General features: G+C 41.7%; 1 protein-coding gene across 2 annotated transcripts in view; it reads left to right on the plus strand.

The window, feature by feature from the left end:
- The window catches only part of ADCY2 (adenylate cyclase 2), a 201,854-nt gene that overhangs the window by 120,832 nt on the left and 62,035 nt on the right, over positions 1-18,987 (plus strand). For both annotated transcript variants that reach the window (XM_068931363.1, XM_068931364.1), the window contains 6 exons: positions 7,578-7,726; positions 8,917-9,028; positions 10,222-10,349; positions 17,844-18,002; positions 18,346-18,478; positions 18,755-18,931. In XM_068931363.1, coding sequence (XP_068787464.1) covers positions 7,578-7,726; positions 8,917-9,028; positions 10,222-10,349; positions 17,844-18,002; positions 18,346-18,478; positions 18,755-18,931 — 858 coding nt within the window. The remainder of the gene's footprint in view (positions 1-7,577; positions 7,727-8,916; positions 9,029-10,221; positions 10,350-17,843; positions 18,003-18,345; positions 18,479-18,754; positions 18,932-18,987) is intronic.

The raw sequence follows: 18,987 nt of genomic DNA on the forward strand, positions 1-18,987 counted from the left end.
ATGAAAAATCCAATGCAGTGGAAATGGGTAAGAACTGCAGCCCTTTTGGGATCTTACATAAGCAAGGAGGCAGAATGCCTAGAGCATGAAACTCTGGACTGTGGAGAGCCATGAGAAAGGGGGAACCTGTAATAGGCAGAGGATGAGCTGAATCTGATGAAAGTAGATTGAAAGTTTTCAGAAGAGACTCAATATCCTTCCACCCTCCCAAGTTATGTTAAAAGGTGGTTCTGTTCACCCATATCACTGTTAAAATCAAGAAAGTCTTACTAGCGTGCGCCAAAGGCTTTCTCAGCTTTAGACTCATAGCCTGAGTAACGCTGCACTGAGACTCACGTCGCAAAGTATACTCTTACTTAATGAATAACTCAGATTCTTAGTCTGAAAAGGCCCACATAGTCCTACAGTTTATTCAGTTGCCCACTGAAAAGGCTTTTCTTTGGTAGGTTTGGCCTTGGGGTCGTTCTGGCATCAGCTGAAAAGCGAGTGCAGAGGCAGCTCCTCCTGAGCCACTGCCTGCGTTAACACAGATGCACCTCCGTGAGAGATGCACTGTTGAGCAGACTGGCAAGCTGCATGGGAAGGGCTGCTATAATCGCCAGTTTTGTGGTAATTAAAACTGGTGCAGTGTTGCCATTCTGAGGCCACTGCTGCATTGCCACATCTATCTTCTGCTTGGTGCCTCCACGGAGGGCAATCCCTATGCAGAAGAATACGCTAGTTAGTTTTCTAACTAACATTTGAGTGAAAGCTATTTATCGACCATAAAATATGTACAGGTCCTATGCGCAGTGATTTAATGTGGAGCATGCACCAACCCTGTATGTAGAGTGCTATTCACAGAAGTGCTTTAGTGCTGCATAGGATGCCGCAGCATGGAGATCCTTCAGCTTTTACAGTGGGCTTTATGCGACCAAAGGTAGGTCTGTAAACAAATTTGATTTGTTATGTAAGGTGGTAACAGTGTTTCAGATTGAAACATATTAAACAAATTGGGTTTTGATCTCAATTTATGCACAAAATAAAGCCTTAGGATGCAAGTGTCTAAATGTTGTTTTATTTATCACAGAACGGCCAAGGTTGGAAAGGACCTCTGGAGATCATCTAGTCCAAAACCCCTGCTCAAGCAGGGTCACCTAAAGCACACTGCCCAGGATCACATCCAGCCAGGTTTTGAATATCTCCAGCGAAGGAGACTCCACTACCTCTCTGGGCAACCTGTTCCAGGGCTCTGTCACCCTCACAGGAAATAAGGTTTTCCTCATGTTCCTTCCTGTGTTTCAGTTTGTGCCCGTTGCCTCTCGTCCTGTCACTGGGCACCACGGAGAGGAGTCTGGCCCCATCCTCTTGACACCCTCCCTTCAGATATTTGTACACACTGATGAAATCCGCCCTCAGTCTGAAGTCGTCTCTCCTCCAGGCTGAACAGGCCCAGCTCTTGCAGTCTTTCTTCAGAGGAGAGGTGCTCCAGCCCTCTAATCATCTTGGTAGCCCTCCGCTGGACTCTCTCCAGGAGTGCCATGTCTCTCTTGTCCTGGGGAGCCCAGAACTGGACACAGGACTCCAGGTGAGGCCTCACCAGGGCTGAGGAGAGGGGGAGGATCACCTCCCTTGACCTGCTGGCAACACTCTGCCTCATGCAGCCCAGGAGACCATTGATCTTCTTGGCCACAAAGGCGTATTGCCGACTCATGCTTAACTTATCATCCACCAGGACACCCAGGCCCTTCTCTGCAGTGCTGCTTCCCAGCAGGTCAGCCCCGAGCCTGTCCTGGTGCATGGGGGTTATTCCTCCCCAGGTGCAGGACCCTGCACTTGCCTTTGTTGAACTTCCTGGGGTTCCTCTCTGCCCAGCTCTCCGGCCTGTCCAGGTCCCTTGGAATGGCAGCACAGCCTTCTGATGTATCAGATGCTACTCCTAGATTTGTATCCTCAGCAAGCTCGCCGAGGAGTCTCTCTGTGCCTTCATCCAGGTCACTGATGAATACATTGAACAACACCGGAGCCCGTACTGACCCCTGGAGGACACCGCTAGCTACAGGCTTCCAACTAGACTCTGCCCACAACCCTCTGAGCTCTGCCATCCAGCCAGTTCTCAGTCCCCCTCGCTGTCCACTCATCTAGCCCACACTTCTTGAGTTTACCTATGAAGATGTGATGGGAGACAGTGTCAGAAGCCCTGCTGAAGTCCAGGTAGACAACATCCACTGCTCTGCCCTCATCTACCCAGCCGGTCATTGCCTCATAGACGGCTATCAAATTGGTGCATAGTGAATGTCCATTTTGTACAATTGGTGAATGTTCATTTCTAGAAGATGAAAAGAATACTGAAAGAATAATTTTACTGAAATTTATAAGGTGCAATATTTCTGTTTTGTTTCTTACTTTATAGTAGCCAGATTTGTTATTTGTTTATGAAATAACATGGATTTGGAGGGTAGGGCCAATTATTACTGTAGGTATTTTCCTTACTTCTTCATAAAAAGTTGTTTCAGCTAATGTTTGTAAATAACAACTGTGTTTACTGTTTCATTGTGCAACATAGTTTGAGTCCCAGCTTTTGGCATAGCCCCTTCCTTTCCTGTTGACCGTGTTAAAAAAAAATCAGATGTGGGTCTTTGAAAGTGTTTTAAATCTGGCCAGCTGGCACAGCCATTTTTCCTTTCCAATTAGCCTGGGTAACCAAGCTTCCTCCATCACACTGGAGAGGCAAGATTTATTATTGGTGTTCCAATTCCTTCTGGGACATACTTAATTCCTTTCTGTTTACTCCCTTCTTCTGCACTGGAAGCAGGAGCATGAAAATACTGTTTTGCATACCTTGTTGGCTTTCTTTACAACTTGAATGGAGATAGCACATCTGGAGAGTTGTCCTTTCAACATACTGCTGTTAGATACTGAAAACAAGCATCTGAAGATTGTAAGCATGAGTCTACAGATTCGGAAAGTTAGCTGAAACCAGCAGAGGAAGTTGTTATTCAGATGTTACCTTACTACTCAGACAAAAACAAGCTTTGAAGAAGTTGTGCTGGAAGATGTGAGGTGACTAGTCTGGATGGCTGATGCTTTCCTGAATGCAGAGGCTGTTTCCCTGCTGGAAGAGCTGGAGGGTGGCCAGAGAAGGATGGACGGGCTGCACCGAAACAGCTGCCAGTATTTTGGCATACAGTGTCAGACCAGAGCCCTAGGCTTCTTTGGAGACTACACAAGGAGAAGGATATGGCAGAATGGCAGAAGAACTGGTATCAGACCAGCAGATAAGATGCAGACCCCTATCTGCAAAGCGTTAAACAAGAATTGCCTTGTCTGTGTGTGATGTCATTTCTTTAATAGCAGTTTTTGTGGACTAAAGGTGAGCTTTTGCAATGAAAGCTTTGCTTGAGTTGCCTGAACATGAAAGAACCTTTTGTCCCCAAATCATTTATAGAATTTGCTCAGTGTCTGAGCTGCAGTTCTGACAGGAGTAGGTGTAGGCGTAATCTTGCTGAATCACTGAGAAAGTTTATTCAAACTTTAGACCACATTTGGTATGATGAAGCATGATTCGTATAGATCCTTGGGTGGAATAGTTTCTAAAAGATAGCAAAAGCTGCCAGTCTTAAAAAAATGGGTTTTAATTGTAGCACAGAATTATTAATTAGAATATGTTAACTCTTCAGCCAAGGAAAACTCAGAGTTGCTGATGAAACAGAGGAAATACAAGACCTGAAAAAAAACTCTTATTGAGTCCTTGCAGGGCAGATGTTTCTCTAGCCTTCCTCTAGAAAGCCTTTCTTGTTCAACAACTTCCTGTGGCTTCCGCCATTGAAACCTTAGGGAGTCCTCTAGAAAGTCTTCTTCCTGACACTTTCATGCTTGATTGACAGTTGACTCTTTAGAAGGCACTTATGCCGCACTAGAGTAATATCCTGCTTGTTTGTGCTCTCTCCCTGCTCTTTCCATCCTTTCTGCTAAAAGGTTCCTTCTGCTGCACTTGTCCGTGGCTCTCACTGAGATGGTTCCACTTGATGCAGAGTGCAGCATCTGGAGAAAAATAGGTAGTTTTCCTTTCTTGCCTTCCAGTCACACCTTAAGAAGCAACATTCTGAATCCTGAGACTGTAAAGTGCAGACAAACAAGTTACCTAGTTACCGGACCCCAACTGAATATATAGGGCAGTTCTCTATAGGAAGGCCCTGGTCCATCCAAGAGTGGCGAGGTCCAGTTAGCACATCTGTTGAATCTTGGCAGGATTTAGAGCTTGCACATGGCTAAGCTATGCTGAATATGGTGGTGCAAGTGCTACTGAATACACTTATGAGGCTATCATTGGGAGGACAGGCATTTTAAGGTGTGCCTTGGTGGTTTAGAGGCTTTACTACATCAAGATTGAAAAAAGAAATGGCTCCCTCAGCTTTATTGATAACAGTAGGGTCTTAATAAAAATCAAAGAGTATATTTTGTAATATTTCTTACTATAAGTGGCTGAAAACATTCAGAAGTGATATTTTTTGCCAAAGTGACTGAAAACATTCAGTGATATTTTCTGCCATTTTCTTCAAAATTATATAACGCAAATAAAAGGGGAAAGTAATGTTAGGGTAAAAAACAAGCATATATTGTGTAACCTTTTTTAATATCATGCAGAAAGAGTTTTACAACAGTAAAATAAATAAATAAATAGATAAATCTCCAAGAGGACTGGAAAAGTAGCCTAGTCTAAAGATGTGAATTTTAAGTTCTTCTTCCAATGCTGTGAATTATGCCTTCAACATGCTAAACAGTCAGCATTACATGCCTCATACTGCTGAAGTTTCAGTGATAAATAATAACTTATGATCTTGTGAATTACATGGTAAAACTTTGTTATGCATTACATATACTCAGAAAAGGGTATGTTTTTCAGAATTATCTTCTAGTTTCCTTTAAAAACATGGAAAGGTTTGTCTCTTTGAACAGCAATGCCATCCTCATTGTCAGAATGTTTTTGTGATGGGTAGGTGTAGTAATCCATGTTTGAAGGCTACTGGTGTTTCAAAATCCATCAAACTAAATAAAAGAATGGAGTATATCGTTGAAGTTGTATGCTGAAAATTATCTGAAAGGATGCTAGGTAAAGAATTCATATTCCATTTTCAGATTTCTCAAAACATTGAAAATTATTTAAGTAAGTGCATTAATTGTAGAAAGCATTTAATTCATCAGTGGTATATTTTTCATATTTGCCAAAATCAACCAGCTGCAGCTTCAGTTTTTGTTTTTGCAACATATTTAATCCATATTCACATGTGCAAATGTGCTGGCGTTAGTGTGAAAACAATGATTCTGAAGCAAAAGAAATAAACCCTGAAATTACTAAGAATTAGACATATTTGAAATCTCTCAACAAATGATACTTTTTTTGATAGCTAGGAATTTGGGCCTTGTCCCACAAAAGGACAAACCAAGGCCCAACTTTCTTCTAATTGATGGACCTTCTCAGAACATCTGCACTGGATTGTGGAAGAGGAACAGGGAGCAAAGCAGTCCTTTGTGCAGAAGTCCAGCATTTAAGGAATTCACATGAAACACTGTGGAGAAAGGAAATCTAGTACATGCTTCAGTTAACCATGAGCCAGCAATATGCCCTTGTGGCCAAGAAGATCAATGGTCTCCTGGGCTGCATGAGGCAGAGTGTTGCCAGCAGGTCAAGGGAGGTGATCCTGCCCCTCTCCTCAGCCCTGGTGAGGCCTCACCTGGAGTCCTGTGTCCAGTTCTGGGCTCCCCAGGACAAGAGAGACATGGCACTCCTGGAGAGAGTCCAGCGGAGGGCTACCAAGATGATTAGAGGGCTGGAGCCTCTCTCCTAGGAGGAAAGGCTGAGGGAGCTGGGCCTGTTCAGCCTGGAGGAGAGACGACTTCAGACTGAGGGCGGATTTCATCAGTGTGTACAAATATCTGAAGGGAGGGTGTCAAGAGGATGGGGCCAGACTCCTCTCCGTGGTGCCCAGTGACAGGACGAGAGGCAACGGGCACAAACTGAAACACAGGAAGGAACATGAGGAAAACCTTATTTCCTGTGAGGGTGACAGAGCCCTGGAACAGGTTGCCCAGAGAGGTAGTGGAGTCTCCTTCGCTGGAGATATTCAAAACCTGGCTGGATGTGATCCTGGGCAGTGTGCTTTAGGTGACCCTGCTTGAGCAGGGGTTTTGGACTAGATGATCTCCAGAGGTGCCTTCCAGCTTCAACCGTTCTGTGATTCTGTGATTATTTACTCATTTCATTTTGGAGAAAATCAATGTCACCTGAAAAGACTATCGGGATATACCTCCAAAAGAGCCTCATATTCATAGATAAGCTTTTTTTTCTGGGAACAGGAAGAGAGAGGTGGTTTCATTTGGTTTGAACTTGGGTCACTTGCAGATGCTGTACATCGTACATTGACCTCTGAATCATTATTTAAAATGTGACAACTATTTCTGCATTCATTAAGAGACAGTCTAGAGCGGGCATCCTGTTTCTGCAGCATTTGTAGTTACAAATCTGTAATGGGCTGATGTTACAGACTGTAAATAGCAGTGGGCTGCAGTGGTGGTCATGTGGAGGTCATGAACTGCCAAGTGGCATTCGAAAGCAGCTGAAGCTTGCCCTGAGGCACATGAAAACAACAGCGGAAAGAAACCCTTGTATGCAAAAACTGAACCAACACACACCAAAACTTTATCCAAGCAGAAAGGCACACCATGCCCTCGCCCAAACAGAGTTCAGAAAAGCACTAGCAGCCCCTAGGGGCTGGAGACACACTCTTTGCTGAGGGACACTGTGCCAAATGGGAGATGCTTACATGCCTGAAGGGACTGTGGCGTGGTGCCAACCCACCCTGACTCAGGGACATCCCTGAAGGACTGCAATGCATGGGCCACCGGCTCTGGAGCAGGACATGGCAGCAAAAACCATTCAGCGTAGAGCAGCAGACACTGTCCCACGTACCACCTCTGCTTCCTACACCACCTGTCACCACAGAGCAGGAATTTTGTTGGAATGAGTATAGCACAACTGCAAAACCAAGGAAAATTGACACTAGGAAGCGGAGGACAGATGTTTGTACAAGTGTTTGTCTGCGCGTTTTCTTCTTTCTTCTTAGTACCAGTATGAAATGGGAGCTGGCAGCACTGACCTCTTTCTTAACTATTTAGTGATACTTATTGACAAAAGCACAACACCTTTCTGTTTGATAGACGGCAACCTGCAAGAGTAAGCTGTCATTATGGGAAAAAAGTCCATTGCTTTTGTTAGCCTTCTTTATATTTAGCAAAATGTCTCCACCAAGGACCAGCAGACTATATTAAAAATGAAAATCCATTGACCTTTTGGGCCTGTACATGCTAAACTGCCAATAAATACTCCATTAATCTCTCATTTCAGGAAATATTCCTCTCAGGTAGGATGTGGCAAATCTGAGAGCCGAGCACTGGGAAAACAGTGCATCTTTTATTGAATTCTTGCCTCACCAAACTGTTGCAGGGTGTTCGCAAAAGCATAGGCCTCCCATGGCATTGTTTCCTCACTAATTTGGGTCTCCTGAAAGAAATCCCAAGCTTTTCCTTTTAAATTTTAGGAGCGTCTCCTGCTTTCTTTGCTGCCTGCTCACATTGCCATGGAAATGAAAGCCGAGATCATTCAGCGGTTACAAGGTCCCAAGGCAGGCCAGCTGGAAAATACCAACAACTTCCACAATTTGTATGTCAAAAGGCACACCAATGTAAGGTATTGTACGGTAATAAAATTTACTAGCAACATGAAGAAGAAGTGTGAAAAGAAAGCAAGAAGAAAGTAATTGTTTTGATAGGTTTATCAATTATTTAATGTTCAGTATCCAAAATAGGTTAATTTGCTGTAATGCTGATAATTCCTTGTTACAGAGGAGCAACAAAGGTGATAATACAAAGGTGGTTATTTAGAAAAAGCCACCCATAAACAGGCTTTCTTCATAATGTCTTCTGTTTTGAAGTTAAAGAAGTGCCAAATCCTGTTTTCATTTATACTGGTCTGAACTGTAAGGTTTGTCAGTTATTTAATTTTGAATCTGTAGTTTTCATAACTAGAGTTGTTTGACAGGTTTTAAATAAAGTAAGCAAGACTGGCTTTATCACGGCTGTACTTAACACAGTACCTGAAGATAAAATATCCTACTGAAAAAAAAATTATTTAATTATAAATTTCTAGAAATTCTGAAAAATGTCTTCATCTTTGACTGCAGGTTTTGAAGACAGCAAATAGCAACACACTGAACTGGGTGAAAACCCTACTATTTACGTCAAATATTCTTTCGTCTTTTCAATTTGTTTTGCCTAGTTTTCCACTTGGAAAACGTCATTTGGACGACATTCACAGAAATGACGTTTTTAAAGCATGTATTCCAGGACTGTTTAGAAAGTTAATTTCCCCTTATGAGCACAAATACTTGTTCCTTGGCCTAATTCTATGAATTAGTCTCTTCTACTTGGTGACTGGAAACGTAGCATATGGTTTGAATATCTTCTCAGGCAAGCTTGAATTTAATAGTCGGAGTAACAAGTGGACACAGACTTTGTTCCTTTCATATGTAAACGCAGACTGAAACGTCTGATAACGTTGAGAAAATATTATTAAATAATTTCTAATAACAAGTATGTTTACTGAACTAATTTCCGTTATTATTTTGCCCATTTGGGAGTAAGAAAATGTTTGTATTTTCTGAATAGAACAAATAGAGACACAGAATGTATACCTTCTCTACTGAGTCAGATCAGCGGGTCCTTGATTTACTGCTCTACACGTAGCGGTGATGATTGTTTTTATTAGGGACGTGATAGTGCCAAGTACTGAATACCTGCTTTCAGATTTTGCTGTTGATAAATAAAACCCGATTCTGAGGAAGGAAAGCGTAACCCAGGCTCTATCCGTTTCTGCTGCAGCATCTTGTACGCTGATATTGTGGGATTCACTCGCCTGGCCAGCGACTGCTCACCCGGGGAGCTGGTGCACATGCTGAATGAGCTGTTTGGCAAGTTTGATCAGATTGCAAAGGTGAGTTTCTGCTGGGCTGCTACTGTTAATTATCTAAGTCATCTTTAATATATTCTTTCTTCTTGGGGACTCGACTTCCTGCAGGCAGCGTGTTTTAGGCTCTGGGCAGGAGGGTTAGAAATGAATCGTGTGAAGACTTTCATTTATACCAGTCTAAATTGTAACGTGGGTCACTTAAATTATTCTGAATTTGTAATTTTCTTGTTAGTAGTAGTAAAGAAATTTGGCTCTGGTCTGAAAGTAACATTGTGCTTCTATCAGTCAGGCAGTCTGCACAGGATTCAGGGTTAATGTCCTTAAAAACATCACATGTAGAGAGCGCGCTCTAACAGGAGCAATGCAGAGAGCTTATGGAGCACTGTGAAGCTTTTGAAGGTGGACAGCCCTCTCAACAGATTGATTTACAATAACAAAGATTAGGAAATGCAAGATACAAAGATGTTACAATCAATTTTCTCATCTCTGGAAAATAATTTAAGAGTTTGGAGGAAAAAGGAGCCAAATTAATCAAAGTAGTTTTAAGAAGGTGTGACCACAGCCTCTACATTATTCCAGAAAAGATTGAAACATGATCAAAATATTTTCTTTTGTTTATTATTTAGGGGTCATTTTTCTAAGCATTAGAACAAACTACATTCAGCGTGTGAAATTGCGAAGGGTCTCACTAAAAAAGAAAACAATTTTCTGTGTTTTTCTATTAATTAAAATAAATGTTCATGACTGGTAAAAAAAATCTTTTTATTGCCTTAGAGAGTACAAAAGATAGAAATAAGATTATGTTTACTAGTTTCAGGAATTATTTCATAGTATTTCTTCAAAGCTTTAAGTATGGAAGGCTTTGATTTCAGGTTTCAGACAGAAAGACTTTATTTAGATAGAATACATGATATTTAACCCCAATTCTTTAATCTAAGGAATAAGCTACTTTAGAGAGAGAGAGAGAGAGATATGTATATATATTACTTATACTTATTTTCTAATTTCACCCATTAAGGACCATAACGGAGGGAGGAATTATCCATACAGAACTTCTGATAGCTCTTCTTTTTTAGCCAGCCAAATCCTTGTCCATCTAAACAAGCTTGCCTACAATGATTTTAATAGTATCGCTTAAGTCAGCCCTTGTAGCAGTAGCCCTGTCATTTATGTAATTTGAGTTGAAAGTGATGATCTGACTTTGCTTTTTCCTCCAGGAAAATGAATGTATGAGAATTAAAATTCTAGGTGACTGCTATTACTGCGTGTCTGGACTCCCTATATCTCTTCAAAATCATGCCAAGAATTGTGTGAAAATGGGACTGGACATGTGTGAAGCCATTAAGTAAGCGCTGAGGTTTTGTTTAATGAACAGTATCCAACAGTAAAAATATTGTCTGTTTTCTATATGTAGCAGTGCTTGTGGATGGAGCATTCAGAGCTGCAGTAGTTTTTTTGTCTCAGTCCAAGGTCTAACATGATAATCTTGATCTCAGCCACAGCAAAGAAATGTTTTAAAGGTGTTAGGTTCTGCCAGGCTGTCCTGCCCCTGCTGTATAGAGCCGTATTCGAATTATAACCTCATATTTTATTGTTTTGAAAGAATATTTCAATAAAAATGGTAATGAAGGAGGTAGCAAATGGAGTAATGGGTTGTGACAAACATGAAGAAATGACGTAGGACACGACCAATTTTCATGCGTGTTTTGTTCTAATAACAAGGCGGCTGCTGTATGCCTAATTGAACGTAGTGCTGATGATTACAATGATAGCAGAAAACATCCACCAGCTTTTTCAGGACAGATCTGAAACAAAATGCTCCTAGGGCTATTGTCAAACTAAGGGGCACTTTGATAGGCATGTTACAAGTGCTTTGGGATGCTCCCCTATTTTAACCCACCCATAAAGGACAATGAAAAGTGGGCATATAGAGCTTTACATCAACAAGACAGTGAAAAGAATTTGGTGCACTAATTTGTAAAGTAGTTGGGTGGGGGAAGATCGTCCTTTTTTTTTTCCCCTCCTAATAGTAAAACACAGTTGTTGAGTCAAATTCTGAATGGTAAAGCCAAGCTGCAGGTGACTTCTACTAGGGTTTAGATGATTTCTGTGATATTAGCGAGTTTAGAATTAAGTTCCTTTTTGAAGAGAGGATGACCAGTATGTGTTGTGTCGGTCAGCTTTCTGTGGTGGGATGCAACATTGCATTTTTTTTTCCTCTACTTATGAGATGGTGAATCTCCCAGTCAGCATCATCCTGGACTTGGGAAGCACTGCTTTTTGTGGAGGCATGATGCTGCCAGTCACCTGTTAGTCAAATGACTCTATGGTAGACCAGAGCTCCTGGCTCCTGCTGAGTTTGGACCTCACTGGAAGTCAGGACCAGTTGCCTCCAGAAAACAAACTCTCTCTCAAGATACCTCCAGTCCTGACCCTGCAGTGTGTTACTGAGCATGTGCACTGAAGATATCCTGAATGAGTTGCTGATCCCTGGGCTGAGAGGGCCTGTCATTAAACAAGAAATAAAATGTGCACATCTCACTAGACCTCAAGTTTAGGTTTAGTTTCTACTTTTTTGTAATTGGCTAGGACTTTCTAAAAAGTTTTGTCAGTTATTGTGTTCAGGTGCCATTGAAAATTCTATACTTAATCAAGAGTTTTTTTGGATTTGTGGGTTAATTTACTTGTCCCTTTTTTCTTTCCCATCATGATTGTGCTTGTTCCATCTTTGAAACAGAAAGCAGAATGAGCTATTTGAGAATCCTAACGTGATTGCTTTTGAAATAGTAATGCGGTCTTATTTCAAGCAACTCGGGTAATAACAGGAGACTGGTATGATTGTGAAAGAGGAAAAGAAAAAGGATTATAGCTGATGGCTGAACACTGTTTTGCATCTATCTGGAGATACAGTCTAAGATGGACTTGAGGGTTGCTCTGACTTATTCCTGAAGAGTAGATGGGGAGCGGGTGGAGGTGATTCCAGTCTTTCAGATACAACTCGATAGGATTATAGGCAACTGTAGCAGTTCTGCAGACTGTGGAACTTCAAAGGTGTCTTGCAAAAGGGCTGTTTTCCTCCCCCTCATCTCTCTTCACCCGACTGCTATCTCCACGGCTCAGTGCATCTTGGAAATAAATTTTCTGTAAGGTAGTTGCCTACTGACGAGTTCTACCACCACCAAAACTGGACACACTTCAGTAGGAAGGTATTTAAAGCTAAACATGCCTCTCCAGAAGCTTCAGCTCAGTATATTGCACCTTATTTGTTAAGCGAGGATCTGATTCTGCTACCTTATTTAGAAAACATCTTGGGAGGAGGGGACGAAAGAATCCCCTTCACCCTTTTTTTTTCTGGAAGTCATATACTTCCATCTGTATAATTCATATCTGAAGTTCTTTTTAGGTTTTAGCTGTCAGCATAGAGTAAATGGTGGCTTATAGTAATTATTATTAATGTCACAAATATCTCTCCAGTAGGAAACTTAAGATTCCTTTGGCTAAAATCACAAGATTTCTAGGTGAGCTACACTGTGCAAAAAAAGCTACATCAGTGGTCTGGATATTTGTTAGCGTCTGTGTGACTTGTTTTGTGGAACGATTGGACTTTGCTTTGAAAACTGAAAATGCTCTTCCATAAGTTTCCTGTTGTGCCAGCTGTGATGTTTTCACCTATCACGTTCACAGCTGTCCCAGTGGTGAAGTAAGCAGTTACCTCGGTCTTGTGAGCTCTGCCTGCGGTTTGCGCCTCTTCAGGAAATGCAGTTATGTTGACTAACGTTGTCTAAGCTTGACGTTTATTTAAAATAATAAAATTATTCTTCCGTTTAGGAAGAATAATTCCTCTAATGCTTAAATACTACCAGCATATATGTGTAATCGTAGTTGGAAGAGGAAGGTTGTTTTTTGTTTAGTTGTCTGGTCTTGTGATCAGAGGGATTCCAGAGGAATTACCATATGGTCAGGCTGAGAAATGGAAATTCGTTTCTCTTCCACTTCAGGCATTCCCTGAAAAGACGTAATATTTGTGGGAACTAGGATTTAGATCTCCTTGCTTTACAGATGTTTTGTAAAACTAACCTCAGCCCTGGAAAGAAATGAGATTGCTGCATTTTCTTAAAGGTTTTTCCTTTATCCAAATACATTTTTACCCTACATCATGGCCAAAGAAACCTATTTTTTGATGGTACATTGAGTACTTCTTGTCAAGCTTTAAATCTACAGCCTTGCTTGTTTCCTTGGGCGCTTTCATTGGATAATTTTCCTTTTTATTTAGATATAAAAGATCAGCATCATTATAGTTAGAGCAATTACTCTCTCTAACATACTAGGAATTAAAGCTAACATCCTTTCCGTAGAAAAGTAAGTGTAAAAGCATCTGTCCCTAGGCTCTGACTCCCCCATCTTTTTTACCGTGACTTAGAATTTTTCTTCCAACATTTCAGTGAAAATAAAAGCTTTCTGGCTTTCATTTTAATAGCTTCAGGTGCTGTGTGATAGACGTGAGCTAACAGGATTTGCATAGAGTCTCTGGACACCCTGTTGCTTTTTTTAGTTAGAAGAAAAAAGTAGAGAAGGCTGCAAGCCGTTAGAAAAACAATGCAAAGCCTAAACCATAAATTGTCCTTCTCAGAGATTGAAATGCATGATTTTATGGATCATGATGTGATGCTTTACTTTAGCTCAGAGAGAGCAATGTATTGGTTCCTCATATTTCATAGCTTCTCAGTTTTATCTGAGATAGCTTTCCACGCAGGCTGCTATCAAGCATCAGTTGTTCATGCTGGGTGATAAGGTTCTCCTTGGTAAGAGCAGGTTTATAGTCTAGAAAAATACCTTTCAGTGGTACAGCACATTCTAATCTGAATGCCTCCAGACTCTGTTCCTGTATCGTCGGCATTCACAAAGTCCCTGTAGACACATGCCGTGATTATCCATCTCCATGAGAAACGAGGAGTCTGCACTGCATCTTTTGAAATGCTTTCAAAGTATTATGTCAAGTGTTCCAGCCCACAGGTGAACAAAATTACTGATTCTTAATCAAGCCTGTATTTTGTTGTGTGGTTGCTGCATCTTTGTGTGGAAGAATCTGCTGAAACACTTCTGTGGCCTCCAAAACTAAAAGTAGTAGCACTCTTGCTACTGGAAGTTTGTCACTTAACATATGTTGGACTTACCTGTCTAAAATACCTCTTTTTTCAGGCTAGAATGTTTCTTATATTCAGTCGTTGAGGTCCAAACTCACTTCTTATTGCCTAAGTTACTGAAACACAGCATTTTGCTGTTTAGATGATCAGTTCTGTATATATTTTGTTATTAGCCAAAAATAATTTCGGTTCCAGTTCTCTTTGCGGTAAAAGAGGAGTTATACCAAATTGCCAAGTGATCTGTAGTACAAAGATTTATTCAGTCTTGTTTCCTGAGCATGCGTAGCTCCCTTTTGAGCACTTCAGCCTCACTAGGCTAGGGATTATTTCCATTTAAACATGTGAATAGTCCCATTGATTGCCTTAGTTGCTTTACTTCTCTGCTCCGTGTCGGAATAAATACAGTCAATGTTTCTGGCAGCCTGCAGCCTGTGTGCCCCGGAGCAGTGTGCTCACCTTACCCGGCCATAGGTGCCAGTGCTGCCTGTGGTCTTGGCAGCTGGCACATCTTGACTGGGTGCTTCAAGGGTAAAGCTCATCTGTCAGAGGAAAATATGTTTCCATATGAAGGCATGGGCTGTTTGCCTTCAGCCCCCACCCCCCATCCCCTTGTCTGCCTGGCAGCTTTCTCTTTTAAACATTTCTCAGCTTGCACTTCTCAAAAGCTGTCTTTGATTTGGGACCAGGAACCGAGTTCCATCTCAGAGGACTCAAAGTGAAAGAAACTATTGGATAAGATTGTTGTGCCAAATTGAGGGTTAAGTATAAAATAACACAAAATTTTCTTCATTCCTGCAATCCAAAAAGGGAACTATATTTTTAAAGCTGGTAGTTTGCAGGGAACTAAGTGCTCAAGGCACTTCCCCTCTACTCAGTCCTCTCCTTCACCTCCACTTAGCCCTGGTGAGGCTACACCTGGAGTGCTGTGTCCAGTTCTGGGCTCCCCAGTACAAGATACAGACGTACTGGAGTGAGTCCAGCAAAGGACCGCACATGATGAAGGGATGGGAGCATCTTTCCTACGAGGAAAGGCTGAGAGAGCTGGGCCTGTTCAGCTGGGAAAAGAGAAGGCTCAGGGGGGATCTGACCAATGTGTACAAGTATCTGAAGGGAGGGTGTCAAGAGGATGGGGCCAGACTCGTCTCAGTAGTGCGCAGTGACAGGACGAGGGGCAACGGGCACAAACTGAAACACGGGAAGGTCTATCTGAACATAAGAAAACGCTTCGCTGTGAGAGTAGTTGAACACTGGTTGCCCAGAGAGGTTGTGAAGTCTCCTTCGCTGGAGATATTCAAAACCTGGCTGGATGTGATCCTGTGCAATGTGCCTTAGGTGACCCTGATTGAGCAGGGCGTTGGACTAGGTGATCTCTGGAGATTTCTTCCAACCTCAACCATTCCGTGATTCTGTGAAGGTTCACTGAAATGGGTTAAAGTGTGTTAGGCAGGAATAGGTGGGTCTTAGGTACATTAGTCCAGAACTACTAATGAGAAAACCCCAATAAACAGATCAGATGCTTTCCTTCAACCCTTGCTTGTGCAAGAGTCAAGCTGCTACAAGGTAACCATGTTTGTGAAGAGTGCAGAATCCTTACAGATTCAGATTTCAGGATCAATAGAAAAACTGTGGTTTTCATTAATATTTTGGCTGCCTAACCAGGATGGATGCACTGACTGTGGTCTGCTGGGGGAGACTAGAGAGACTGTGGGAGCAGGAGATGAAATGATAATGGGAAGCTTCAGATATACTTGTGTAGGTAAGGCAAATGTCCTATTAAGATATGATAGACTACATTCAGTGCCTGCATCATTGAGCAATTAGTCAGAGAACCCACGAGAGAAGTAATAGTACCCCCTAATTTGGTTCACAGTAGTGCAATGTCTAATTTAAAGCCTCAGGTGATTTCTTTAAGTGGTGAGGCACAGGAGAAGTTCTGGAGCACATCCTGCTCGCTCCTCGCCTTAACCTCAGAGGACCTGTTGTACAGCAGGCTCCATGGCTTGCTCTGCAGGACATGGCAGGGCAGCCTTTGCAAAAGCACTCCTAGAGGGTAAATGTTCTCTTGCTCTTTGCAGTGTTTTGTAAAACACTCTTTATTCAGGGTGCTCAGCTTGTATTTCATTGTATTCCTTATGCAGAACAAAAAAGGTGTTTGTCATTTGGTGGCTGCCTACAAAGGTCATTTACAAGCGCTTCACTTGCAGGTGTGTCAGCTACGGGACAGCGGTGCAAAACGGCAAAGTGAGACGAGATGTCAATAAACGCTTGATAGAGACTGAGGGAATTAAAAAGCTTCCCCTCTCCTCTCTTTTTAATATAACAGAATTTAACAGAATACTTGCAGTCATGTTCCTGTTGTCTTCATTTTCCAACAAAAAGAGCACTTAAGAAATTTTGCTTAATGGTAGGATTTGCCATATCAGATTAAACCTGTTAAATTCAACGGCTCCTTTTAAAAAAGAAGAGAAATAGGCCAGTTTAATCCTGTAGTTCAGAAGGCACAGAGCTGATGAGTCTCATCAGACTGAAGATATTGCTGAGACTGAAGATACTGCTAGACCCACGTACCTGACCCATACATAGGAGCCATTTGAGGTTCTCATTCTGCAGTTGTTCCTTCTACCAGTACCCTGAATTCTGCCAAGATGAGTGTCTTCATGTTCCTTCTTACTGGATAGGATTTGGTCCAAATGAATTGGGATTTAAGTACATAAATCCAGTTGAGACACAGGCAGCAATACAGTCTTCCTGTTTCTTAGAACTGTCTAAGGCCGTCGACCTCTGAATTAATTAGATAATTCTCTGCTTATATAGTTAAGTACCCAGATGACACATCTGAGCACGTTCTGATTGTTTGGCTTCAGTTACCCACGTGTGACTCAAAAGTGCCTCTTCTGGAGAGAGTAATACCTGTGTTACGTGTAGGGCTCTGCCGAACTCTGGTTGGGGTTAACAGACACCTCAGCTCTGTCAAAAGTCACTGGAAGGTTCAAAACTTCAGATGTGGTCTGGACAGTGAGGGTAGTGTCTCGCCTTTTGCAAAATAATCTAGTGGGCAGAGCGCTCACCCGGGACGTGGAAGGCTGTGGTTTCTATGATTTACACACCCTGAGTGGGACTGACCCCATCTCCTCGAAAAGTGTTTGAGCCGCCAGACTGTAGGAAATCCTGAGGTTTTCATCCTACCTCTTGAAGCAGAACCATTTGCAAGGGGGCATGCAAGAGTGGTGAGAGGGAAAAGCCTGTCTCCACCCTAGAGATTAGGGTCTTCAGATAGAAGGGAGCATAACAGCTCCCTGAAATAGGTCAAACTGTTGCTACATTAAAAAGCAAAACTAAAAGCTACCTTTAGAACAAAAAAACTCTCTAAGTTTAGTCTAACTCTAAAGTTCTACCATAAGACTGAACTTTTCTCCTACGTAATTCAGTCTTCCCAGATGATTTCCTATGAGTATAAAAAAAGAGAGTTCAGCCATGGACTTGCAAATTAGTGTTTGCTGCACACGGTTGCAAATATAGATAATAAAAAGGTAATATATAAAAAATACTCCTGACATGAAAAGAATGGAGCTAACTGATGCTAAAAAGAAATAAATGGTATCCCCTTTGCTACTGTTAATTTGACTCTCTGGTAAGTTAAAAGAATATAAAGACCCTACTGCGCATGCTAACCCAAGTTTTCTGCTCAACTACAGGAAAGTGAGAGATGCCACTGGAGTTGATATTAATATGCGCGTGGGAGTGCACTCTGGGAATGTCCTCTGTGGTGTTATTGGGCTACAGAAGTGGCAGTATGACGTATGGTCACATGATGTTACATTGGCAAATCACATGGAAGCTGGAGGAGTCCCAGGGTAGGAGATTTTTTTCTTAACCTTTGTATTCATAGATTTGGGTATTATAGAAAAATGTACAGGTAGCATGTCTTCAGTCATCAACCTTCTTGAAGAAAACTGAACTAATTCTTGGTGTTGTTTTTTTAAAAAATTGGGCACTCAGTATTTACCATAATTTTGAGGAGTAATTTTGTGAATGAAAACCTTTAGATTTGTACCCATTAGAACTTCTGAAAATGAGATTAGAGAGTCTGTAACTGAAGTAAGCAGTGTAAGAGTTAGTAAAAAAGGCCTATTGGGTTCAAATGATGCTTTTGATCAGTATTTGTAATTTTATCATTCTTTTAAAACGTAATTTCAGCCGTGTTCACATCACTTCAGTCACCTTGGCACATCTGAACGGAGCATACAAAGTGGAAGATGGGGATGGAGACGTGAGGGACCCATATCTGAAAGAGCATAATGTTAAGACTTACTTTGTAATCAATCCTAAGGTTAGTAGTACTTGCATTTTGTGGCCATAGTTGTTTTTGAGCAGGACCACTAACCTCTTTAGTGAATAATTCATTGCCATAACATATTGGTTGAGTGAGAAGAGCTATCACAGATGCCTACAAATATGTAGTGGCTGCAGCGATACAACATTTTTTCTGATCTTCAGAAACAAGTCTCTGAAAATGTGGTACATATATGATTTGGGACGGTGCCTTACTGCTTGAGAACGTAGTGAAGACTAAAGTTGATATCACTTCTTATTCTCTGTCAAACAGGGGGAAAAGCGAAGTCCTCAGCACCACATCAGACCTCGACACACTCTTGATGGAGCCAAAATGAGAGCGTCCGTCCGCATGACCCGGTACCTGGAATCCTGGGGAGCAGCCAAGCCATTTGCACACTTGCACCACAGGGACAGCATGACCACTGAAAACGGCAAGATTAGCACAACAGTAGGGGCCTACTTATGTCATTTCATACAGTTTAGCAATGTTTGAAAGGAAGAAGA

This window comes from Struthio camelus, chromosome 2 (genome assembly GCF_040807025.1).
Source record: "Struthio camelus isolate bStrCam1 chromosome 2, bStrCam1.hap1, whole genome shotgun sequence".
NCBI lineage: Eukaryota > Metazoa > Chordata > Aves > Struthioniformes > Struthionidae > Struthio > Struthio camelus.